General features: G+C 33.9%; 1 protein-coding gene and 1 long non-coding RNA gene across 2 annotated transcripts; one reads left to right on the forward strand and one right to left on the reverse strand.

The window, feature by feature from the left end:
• Positions 1 to 155: 155 nt before the first annotated feature.
• On the reverse strand, positions 156 to 2,694 carry LOC124440097. Its single transcript, XR_006946557.1, has 3 exons — positions 2,056 to 2,694; positions 1,561 to 1,887; positions 156 to 373 (listed from the first exon to the last, which is right to left on the reverse strand). It is a non-coding gene; the product is annotated as an uncharacterized LOC124440097 (long non-coding RNA).
• A 75-nt stretch (positions 2,695 to 2,769) lies between these two features.
• Positions 2,770 to 7,247, forward strand: LOC124440585 (ATP synthase lipid-binding protein, mitochondrial-like). The gene is made up of 5 exons (XM_046990985.1): positions 2,770 to 2,903; positions 2,997 to 3,050; positions 4,392 to 4,422; positions 4,870 to 4,980; positions 6,950 to 7,247. Exons 1-5 carry the CDS (start codon positions 2,859 to 2,861, stop codon positions 7,117 to 7,119), a joined length of 411 nt encoding a protein of 136 aa, XP_046846941.1. The 5' UTR covers positions 2,770 to 2,858; the 3' UTR covers positions 7,120 to 7,247.
• The last annotated feature ends 3,564 nt before the right edge of the window (positions 7,248 to 10,811 follow it).

Here is a 10,811-nt window from a genome sequence, read left to right on the forward strand (position 1 = left end):
TATGATATTAGCTGATGTGATGCAACGCGAATTATTCAAATTTATAAAACTGTTTTCAAATTTAAATTGTAAGTGTTCGAGGTCGAAAACGTGCGACATTTAATAGTGTGCAAAAATTTCTTAAATTGAACTGAAGTGTTGCAAAACAAAATTTATTACAAATAATAAAAAAGTTTATTCTGCCAACGTACGTACTAAATTTTTATATTTATTGTGTTATATGTATGTGATACGATTTAACGGACTTTTACAAGTATTTTTCTCGTTAGAAATTTTTATGATTACATTCGTAGGTTCACGAGAATATTGCAGTATGTTGAAAGGGAAATTGAAAGAAAAACTTGAGTGTCAGCTCCAAACATCCCACGTCGAACTGTCAAAAATTAAGTTGAGTTAGCGTTATTTGTAGCACTTAATACCGGATGTAGTTATGGGAACAAGATCATTGACGGCACTTTATTGTACCAATGACAATCAATGTTGTCACGACACAGTCAAGACGTCAAACTCAGACGCATATCTTATTTGGCAAACATGAAAGAAAGACTGTCAACCTCTTCGCTAAATAACCTCTACATTACTTTCTCTGGAATAGTTTCAACATAGCCCGCCAAATACGTATTTACCTGCATGCCTGACTCAAACCCAACCTTATTCAAAATCATAACCTAGCCTGATTATTGTTGGAAGTGTTCATGGCCGGGTACTGACTATTGTTTTTCTCATTGTTTCTCTCCTCGTTTGCAACGTTTCATGAATAGCACTTCACTCTTACTCTTTCTGACCCTCATACCCCTTACATTCATATACACTCATAAACTAGCATTTAAATTTAAAAATTATTTGACCAGGCTTCACCACAGCATACAATTAGTTCATGTAATAGCTATTCACCTCTGCACTATCCTTCAGTACAACTACTGTCCTTTGGAATTTTTCCTTTTACCATCAACTTAAGTACCCACCCACTATCCAAACAAACTTGCAAACTCTTGTGTACTAAAATACTCTCACACCTTCTCCAAGAGTTGTTCTTATTTTAATTCTCCATCTTCCTTTAACTTGATGTTAACATTTACAACATTTATCTGTACAATGTCTTATTTTATTCCAAAGCCATCATCAGAGAAATTATCATAATAATATGAAAAACATGTGACTTAGACGAGATTTTAAATAGTATCCTGAGGGTGCAAGTTCAAATCTCCCGAAGGTGCAAGTTCAATTCAAATTTCCCAAAGGTGCGAGTTCAAATCGTGTCCAAGTCACATGTTTTTTCATGTTCGTATAAATACCGTGTCAGCATTCATATTGTTAAGTCTTGTTTCTTTACACAACACCTTTGATCGTTCATCTCACCTAAACTGCTGGTGTCCTTATTATTTGCAAAGACAAAATTCACTCAAAGATCTTGTTGTATCCTGAATTTGGTGCTTCCGCTAACTCAACCCTGACTTCACTCTGCCCAAACTCCCCATGTCCACACAGCAAACTTTGGTAGGTTTTTAAGGGATTGTCTAACCTTGGTAAAACTTTTCACATAAGTATTACAGGTATTACCTCAAAATTTCAGTTCTTGAAAATATCACAGCAAATTATCTCTAAATCTGATACTTTCTGGTGATCCACTTCTTTATCTCTTTGATACAATTGTCCAATTTTTATTCCACTCAAGTTTTTGCTCAATTCTTCATACGTAGTCATCTTCAACACTTTCATTTTCCTTTTGTCCATCAACACCAACATATCAGCAAAAATATAATTTTCTATATTCAACACAATATCACCTCAGATACCATTTATTATTCATCTGTATTTATCTTTCTTATGCTTTTGATCCTGGAACCATCATAACATTCCTTTTCACTTGCTACTTTGAAATTGTCTCTAGGAAACAGAAGTGACTCTTGATTTCTTAACTAGTTAATTAGTAATCCTAAGCTTATCAGTTCTTTATTGGTTAAAACAGAATTCAGCATCATTATTATCACTTTCAAACTGAATTCTCAAAACCCAAATTGTCTCATCTTTCACTCTTTTCTAAATCTCACCTACCTCTATCTTTTTAATGAGCTGGACTTTTGCATTTAGCGTTTTAGCCAAGACAGTAAACTTGATTTTCCAATAGACACAAACCCTCCAATTTGTTTCTACCAGATTGTAATAAATAGCCAACTTCTTTTATTGTTTGCCCACCAATAGTTATTGTTAACTCTTGCTCCAATTGTCTGATGAGTTCAATCACAATGGGAAAAACAGCTAAAGTCATCTGACATGATGACATCTTTACCTCAAAAATTAGCAATGTTTGGTTGCTTAGCAATTGTTTCATGCATTTCAAAGCTCTGGTAACAGGAAAAAGCATATTAAAAATTTTTTCTTTAAAACCAGCAGCATAAAGTCATCAACTGGTCAACTGTTCCTGAAAGCTTTCCAATTTTGAAGTCAAGCTTTTTGAAATGTTTAATTGACTACTGTTTCATCTTGATGTCTCTGGACTCATCAACTGGATCATACCTTATGAAATATCTGCATTACATTTTACCATTCCAATATGAATACAGGAAAATAATGATTTTTGCGATTTGTACAGACTATCATTGTCATCCTTATTAATTGATTCCTTGGATGATAAAATTGCTTTTCTGAGCTAAGTAAGTTTTAAGAAAAATTTTCGAATTAGAATTTTTATAATTTATGCGCTGCATAACACAAGCAACCACACGTCACTTTGTGCTCGTTGGGAAACTGGAACGAATGAGCAAGGTTGTGAAATACCCAGACAGCACCGGGAGCATTCTTCTGGCTAAGTTTTTGTTGGAATTGTAGCTTCATTACTAAATAAATCTGTAGAAAATATGTACAGTTATATTAAGTTGGGTTCGCCGGTTTTGAGAGCAATTGTAAGTACTTTAGAATTTTCTTAATAAAAGATATTTAGTTGCTTTTGTGATGATATAACCGCGCATTTAATCGATATTTATATTTCACCCTAGGCTGGACATGGCCGACTTACAACCATGCGCAACGCCAGCCCCACACTTGCAAAGGTTTGTAATCACTCAAATCTTTTTATCCTGAAACCTTTATGACTTGGCTGTATATATGTTTGCTCATTGAATAGGAAGAAAGCCGTTTAGTTTTGTGTATTGCTTTTCCGGCATGTTTTTAATACCACCATGTGATTTATACTTAGTTTGCTCGACGTGTAAAATGCTGGAATTTGATGTTGAACTCTGATCTTTACCTTGAAAAGAAATTTTATTATTAAAAATATTGCGGAAAAAACTTTTCCACTTGTAATAAACACCCCGAACGAAATCCTGTGCATGTTTTATATATGAATGGATGTTAGATTTCTGACCTTGCTTATCAATATATTGCATAATATATTAAATCAGAAATTATGGACTACACTAAATATATTTTATTGAAAAAGTTTTTGCTATGAAGCTTTCATTTAGCACTTTATGTGACATAAAAAAGCCTATTGTGGAGGTCATTGATGTTGTACAAACTATTTGCTAGCTTTTCATCAAATGACATATATTTATGTGACTGTGCAGCATACTGGAAACCATTAGCTGTACTATTTTGACTTTATTGTTATTGTTGACACGTAACGATCGTAGTGTAAAATCAACAAGATTGCAAATTGTATTTGAATGTTGTAAAGACTTAATTGCAAAAAATAGCAATTTGAGTTAGGGAGGGTTAAGTGATAAATCTTTTTGTTTAATTTGATTTTGATTGGCAGTTGAATTTTTATTTTGTGAATCTAAAAGTTTTTTGATGGTCTTTAACTACTACAGAAAAATCTCAGATAAACTGCGAGGTACAAAAATTTACTGTGATATATATGAAAAAGTTAATATTGATTTTGGATACATAAAAGAAAAAATTTATAAACAAAAATCATGCAAACTTTTTTTATATTAGACATAAGTACCTGCCCTTTAAGTGAAATTTATTTGAATAAAAAATACTTATCTGAATCCAAAGCATATGGAGTATTTGGTTGCTTCAAAAATTTTTAATTACTAATATTTATGATTTGTGCTGATTGGTTATCTCACACAAACAAAATTTCAAATTTCATCTATTAAATTCTGTGCAAATGATATTGGTGTTTGACATTGTTTTGTTAATTGTTATGGATTGTCAGGAATTCCACAAAGATACACTTTTTGACTTTTAGCATTTTAGCAATTCAATATTAATCCTTAGCAAAGATTTGGTTGAATGGTTAATCTCGATGGTACATTTCATAGAGTGATTAGCTTTATCTGAAAATTTCACATTTTATTTATTTTTTTTGTCTGTCATGTGCATGATATGCGTGGTTCACGATAGGATATAATTAAATGTGAAAGTACATTTATTTTTTTCAGAATTGTGTTGCCATGGTGAATCCTACAATTGGTGAGAATTGCAAGTTTTCTTAATTTTGTTACTGGTCATTGTTGTTTGCTACACTGCTATAGTTTCATCTTTAGCAAACACAATACTCAGTTTAACTGTTGTTTTGTCACAATGTTCATGTTTCAATTTTTGTGCATGTCTGTTGTGCGTTAAAAACATTTCATTCATCATTTAAAATATTTTAGAAATGGATGTTGCTTCCACTGACTTTTCATGAAATGTGACTATACATCTCTGTTTAGAGTGATTTGCTGACATTATCTATATTTTCTGTCTGCATCTCATTTTATTTATCAATTCATTTGTGTTTGTTTTTCAACATTTGTTGAGTTGAGTTCCTCATATCACAATTTGAAGTGCAATTAACTAAATCCCAATTTAGGTAGCAAGTGTTAGTTTTAAATTTGATAGACTATGGAATCTCATGAATGTATTATATATTTCTAGAGAACAACAATATGCTTGTAGCCAGGTCAATTCAAACCAGTGCAAATGTTCGTGATGTGGAGACTGCTGCCAAATTTATTGGAGCTGGTGCTGCTACAGTGGGATGTGCAGGTTAGTAAACTTAGTATGACCAACATTTTAAAATATTTTGGTTTTACTGCTGTGACCATTCTTCATAAGTGGACAATTTGATAAAATAGTAATCTATTGTTATGCTTAAATGATTGATTCATTGTGAGTCATTAGTGACACTCCTATAGATTGCAAAACTTTTAATGTTGTAATCAAAGTCAGAACTCAAATCCAAACAAAAACTCATGGGATTAATTGTTCAATTGTAAGATTTTAGTAAGTACAGTGAATATATGAGATAATGGTTGATGAAAGTGCACGAACTTACATAGGTACTGTCATCAGAATGAATGGTCAACTTTGTCACTATTACAAAATTTCATATTCTACATGTTCTTCATTTCATTAAACAAAATTTGATTTATGAAATGAAATGAAACTTTTTCACCTTAACATGAAGAATTTTTGGTTATGGAAACATTTTAATGAAGATCTGTGGGACTGAAATCATCTATCATTTTTGGTTTCAATTATCTAATCAATCTATTTCTGTACTTTCATTAATTGGATACGCACGTCTTTCTACGTAGTTAGTTTAGTAGGTCATTAACAGCCTCTATTACAAACAAAACTATTGTGTATTTTTGAGAGCATTATACTTAAGCTTTCCATATTTCACAAGAATAATGATTTGAGTACTCTTGTCACCCAACATGGTTGATGGCGGAGTATTTTGGGTTGCGTACGTGTCATAGAGATGAATAATCATGAGTTTGACAAGTGAAATTCTAAGCCATCATCAAACAAGTTATGGACAGCAAATTACACCTGATCAAATACTGCAATTATGCTATTTTATTGGGTGAGCAGTTTCAAAGTCCGGTCTGAAGTCCTTTAACAGATACTGTGACATAAAATTCTGCAATTTTTGCTTTTGTTTTCTAAAAGACTGTTTCTTTGCCAAGTCGCTGTATTGTAATAAATTGTACCTCTCTGAAAACTGTAATTGGCTGTGTTGTTTTCAATACAATAAAATAGGTACGCAGAGCGAACTTGTGGGTAGTCTCAAAATATGTGGCAAATAAAACTTGAAAAATGCTCGAGATTGCAAAAATGTGCTTTACATTGCAAGTGGCTAATGCAAATATTTCATTTTATATAATAACCAGAAGAATTTGAGCAATTTCATTGGTCGAGAGCTATGATCTATAAGAGGACATACGCACGGAATTATAAAAACAAACAAATGGCAGATATATTTGAAAATTTTCGCAATACCTCCCTGAATGGGAAAGTAAAGATATTCACAAAGACCTAGTTGAGGCAGTTCACGTATTTGGGCAAAAAGAAAAGAAAAAACCCGGTTTTCAAACATTAATTTCTACTTCGTCTTCGATAACAAAATTTAAACAAAATTAATCAGCAATGCTTGTTTATTTTGTTGGCCAATCACATTTTATCACGTGACTAAGCTAGCCAATAGCATTTCTTCAATTCTATAGATCACGTAAGCGTGATGTTTGCAAAATCAAGACTTTTCGATGTTCGAAGTGTTGAGAGACAAAGAAAACAAACTGTTTGACCGTTTAATTTGAGAACTTTTTTGATTTTATTATATAAATACTCGCCCCGGCGGCTCGCGGTCACGTTTTTATCACAATTGACGTCAGACCCGTGTATCTATAACCGTATAGACAACGGTTAAATGTTGTCTATTTGTTAAGTAAATCCGTTTAGATATTATTTGTTCTTTATGCTACTTTCAACAAAAGAAAAACTGGTTAAATTGCTTTCTGTCTTTAATTCAACACAACAATCCAGAGAACTGTGACGTCAAGTTAAAGAATTTAATAAAATCAGTTATTCACAGTCTATAATTTTCTATAGTTTATTACACGTTAAGGGTGGATTGCGTTCTTTTGAACTCGTGATCTTTTATCGTTGCTATTTTATACTCAAATGGCTCGTGTTGAAAGCAGACTGATACATTTCTTGATGTTTTTTTCAGGAAGCGGTGCTGGGATTGGAACGGTTTTTGGCAGTCTTGTAATTGGTTACGCCAGAAATCCTTCCCTGAAGACACAGTTGTTTTCCTATGCTATGATGGGCTTTGCTTTGTCAGAAGCTATGGGGCTGTTCTGTCTTATGATAGCTTTCCTTATTCTATTTGCCTTGTAGACTGAATGACAATATAGACTTTGTGAACACTAGCCTTGTTTTAAAATGATCGTGTTGACAAGAAGGTGAATCTCAGTTTAATACAGTTTCCTAAGTGTTTTGACCAATAAAAATATTTGTTTAAATTACACTTGGTTTTTAGAGGTTTATTATCACATGAGGATCTTTGAGACCACGATAACTCTTCTGACTATCTTTGTAATTGGGTTTAGTAATTGAGAAGGGGTTTGTCGAAATAAGCGTTTGAAAACAACGAGTTTCATTAAATATAAGTAAATTGCACTTTTATGAAGGTCGTAAAGTGAAGGTCGAAGTGGAGAAGAATGTCTTTTGTTTAATGAACAATTCCTTTTGCCTCGTTACTTGTGTTAGACATTGGAGGTACATTACATGTTTGTCGTTTTGCAAAGACATAAAGACGACATGTTTCAAGTTTCGACCCGGGTTATTTGACTACAGCCCTTTTTGACGATTGAAAATGGACGAATGCAATTTCTTTGATATTTGCTCATTGCTGTCCCTACCGTATTTTTCTAAATTTTTTGAAAACTACAAGCATGTCTTTTTAATCGATGACTTTTTGTTTCGGTGCTATTACTTATATACACATGGTCCAAAGCAAACACTTGATTTCATGGATTTGTAGGGTTAAAGCTAACAGTGATATTCATAAATGGAGGGGGATGAAGTTAGTAGCGACTTCGTGGGTAAAAGTGGGTATTAGATTATTACTCGAAAATTTTTGCTAACAAATTATATTTTCTTAGAAAAGAGCGTTTAATATGACAGTGAAATTACTTAAGCAGTAAAGTAAATGGTTTGAACCCGAGAGTATCGTTACATGTTTATAAATGTAGATCGTCCATGTTGGTATAGTCCTGAGAAGGACTGTTTTTGTTGTTGACTGACGTTTCGACAACCTTAGCGGTAGTCATCTTCAGAGTCAAATCACTCTTCAGAGACTTTTGACTCTGAAGATGACTACCGCTAAGGTTTCGAAACGTCAATCAACAACAATCACTCTTCTAACGACGATCTACAAACATGCTACTTAAGCAGTTCTGCGTATTCCTTTACATTCTCAAGAAAAAGACGTTTTTCTAGTGGAATCTCATTTCATCGCGAGAACTTGAATTATTAGACACAACTGCTATGTTTGTTTTAACTAGCCAGAGTTATCTTTGTTGTGAAATGGTCATGTTTACAAAATTCTGCGTGAACGTTCCATCCAAAAGAGGTCAGGAAACTGAAGAAAATATGAAATTTTTTGCGGACTCGTGCAATTTTAACGGTCGACGGTAGTGTAAATTGGACATTATTACAAAAACAATATCCTGAAAATAGAAAAGATTTTCTGCTGTGATTTTAGGCATAGGCGTCTTCGTTTTGGGAGGGAGGGTGGGTGGAGTGACCACGATGTGAGAGAAGTAATTCATCGCGAATGATTCTTAATTATTTATGTTAACATTTCCAAATGTCACACGGCTGTTTTAAACGATAAATATTTAACAACCTTTAAACGCTTTCATTCATGCAATGAAACTTTCATTTTTTGCGTGCCCCGCATCACACGGCACACCTGGTACTTTTCTCCGTCCAATCTAATCCGCTTGCGTACGTTTCTTCACCTCTTTTTCACATTCTTTTCTGTGCTAGTCTGTTGATCGTGAATAAGATCATCTACCTTCTTTATCTCTTTCTTGTAATCTCATAATTCCATTTAAATCTCTCGTTCATGCACGTGAATTCTACTTTCTAAAGCATGCCCTTACGTATCTCTCTAGACTAGCCTCTACAAGTTCCTATCTAAACTACAAATACAAATATCATCTACAAACATAGTCCATGTAACACACAAGAATGGGCCGCTAGGAGCAGATACTTAGTACAACCCATGCACATCTACTTTGACTGTTATTCCTACAGCCCACCTCACAATGTCTTACAGTTACATCTAGCTTTCATAAACATCCTGAATTCCTCTTACACACTTCTCAGACAATTCACACTTCCTCATACACTACCATGATTCTAGTAAACATTGCATACTTTCGTTGTCCAAAAACCATACTGCTGTTTACAAATGCTCATGCACTTCCGCCTTCCGTCCAGCATCTACTGCTCTGTCCTACAACTTAATTGTATGGCTTATCAACTTTATTTATCTGTAGTTAGTACAACTCAGAACAGTTCCCTTGTTTTTTCGAGTCTGGTACACTTTCCACCATTCCTCAAGCATTATTTTAGTCTCTAGGATCGTATTAAACAAATGAGATAAAAACTCAAACACTTCTTGACGCTTTCACATGTAAACATCAGCTTCGATTGCCCTGCCACTCATCAATCTCTTCAAGGAATTCTTAACTTTACCTGTACAAATCTCTGCGATCTCGCGGTCTACGGCAGTGATTGTCTCTAGTCTTAGCTGTCTCTCATTTTCCTTATGCATTAACTCTTTGAACCATTCCTTCCATCTTTCTGTCACACTTCTGTTACCTGTCAATACATTTGCAGACCTGTCCTAGAAAAACTTAAACATGCTGCACTTCCTTTGCATTTCTACGTTGCTAAATTTTACGAAAAATTTTCTCCTTCAAAACTATCCACTGATCATACAAAATGCTTTTTGTTTAGCTTTGCCCTTTCTACTTTAACTTTATGATGTATCTTTCTGTATTTAAACTTACTCTATTTAGTCCTTTTGTTGTCTCACTTCTTCACCAATCGTTTTCTCAGTGCACTTCATGTACTTCTGTACTTCTTCATTCTACCACCAAATCCCTTTGTATAATTTGTTTCCAGACTACACACCCAGTACTTATTTACATGTTTTCCTAATCACGTTCGCTGCAGTGGTCCAGACATTTGAAAATACATCTTGACTCCTAAAGACTGTCTCATCTCTTCTCTAAAACAAATTAGCACTCTTCGTTTTTTTAAGTAGTGTTCAACACTTTTTTAGCAACTGCCTTTGAGTATGTAAGTGAAGCAATAAATAAGCCATGGAAAGGAAGACAAGTATTTTTAAGAAACGGGATAGTCCCAATGCCTATTAACTAACATACGAGATTTCATGAGATTGAAAAAAAGTGTAGACTGCTTCTGAAAGACTTTATACATTTCGATCCTCTATTCCTATTTAGGACAACACTAAGTTGTTTTCATTCAAATACATCAGTTATAAATAATGTAAATATTTTAAAATAAGCAGCTCACAGGTTCATGAAAAACTCTTTTAGTTACTGCATTGCTCATTGAGATAATTTGGGTAGTTATTTTATACTATTATTTTAAGTGTTCAATTCAGGGCAAGATGAAGGTTAGGGTTAGGGTTAGGTACATTGGTGGGTTAGGGCCCAGGCCACCCACCAAAAGTAGCTTAAAGGTGCACCCAGTCAAATTGCTTAACTGATTATACAAGTAACGACTATAGAACTAATTCCAATGTTAGAGGAATTCAGCGAAAAAGACAACACGTCGTCTTTGCTAAATCTCGTTATTAATAATGGACTAATGGTAGTTCCAGACGTTACTGACATTCGTGTCCAGTTACTATCCCTAGGGAAATGTATGACATTTGCCTTTTTAAAGGTGCAGAGGATGTTTATTTAGGTGGTAAAAGTAGTGTTGTTAAAGTTCCCAGCATAACAACATAGAAAAGTACAGAAACCCAGGGACAGCCTAACGAAAAC

This window comes from Xenia sp. Carnegie-2017, unplaced genomic scaffold, assembly GCF_021976095.1.
Source record: "Xenia sp. Carnegie-2017 unplaced genomic scaffold, XeniaSp_v1 HiC_scaffold_2, whole genome shotgun sequence".
In the NCBI taxonomy this organism is placed as follows: Eukaryota; Metazoa; Cnidaria; class Anthozoa; order Malacalcyonacea; family Xeniidae; genus Xenia; species Xenia sp. Carnegie-2017.

Coding starts and splice junctions, on each gene's coding strand:
- LOC124440585 (XM_046990985.1), top strand. CDS start 2,859: ATGTACAGTTATATTAAGTTGGGTTCGCCGGTTTTGAGAGCAATT. Junction 2,904..2,996: donor CGCCGGTTTTGAGAGCAATT/GTAAGTACTTTA, acceptor ATTTCACCCTAG/GCTGGACATGGCCGACTTAC. Junction 4,423..4,869: donor CATGGTGAATCCTACAATTG/GTGAGAATTGCA, acceptor ATATATTTCTAG/AGAACAACAATATGCTTGTA.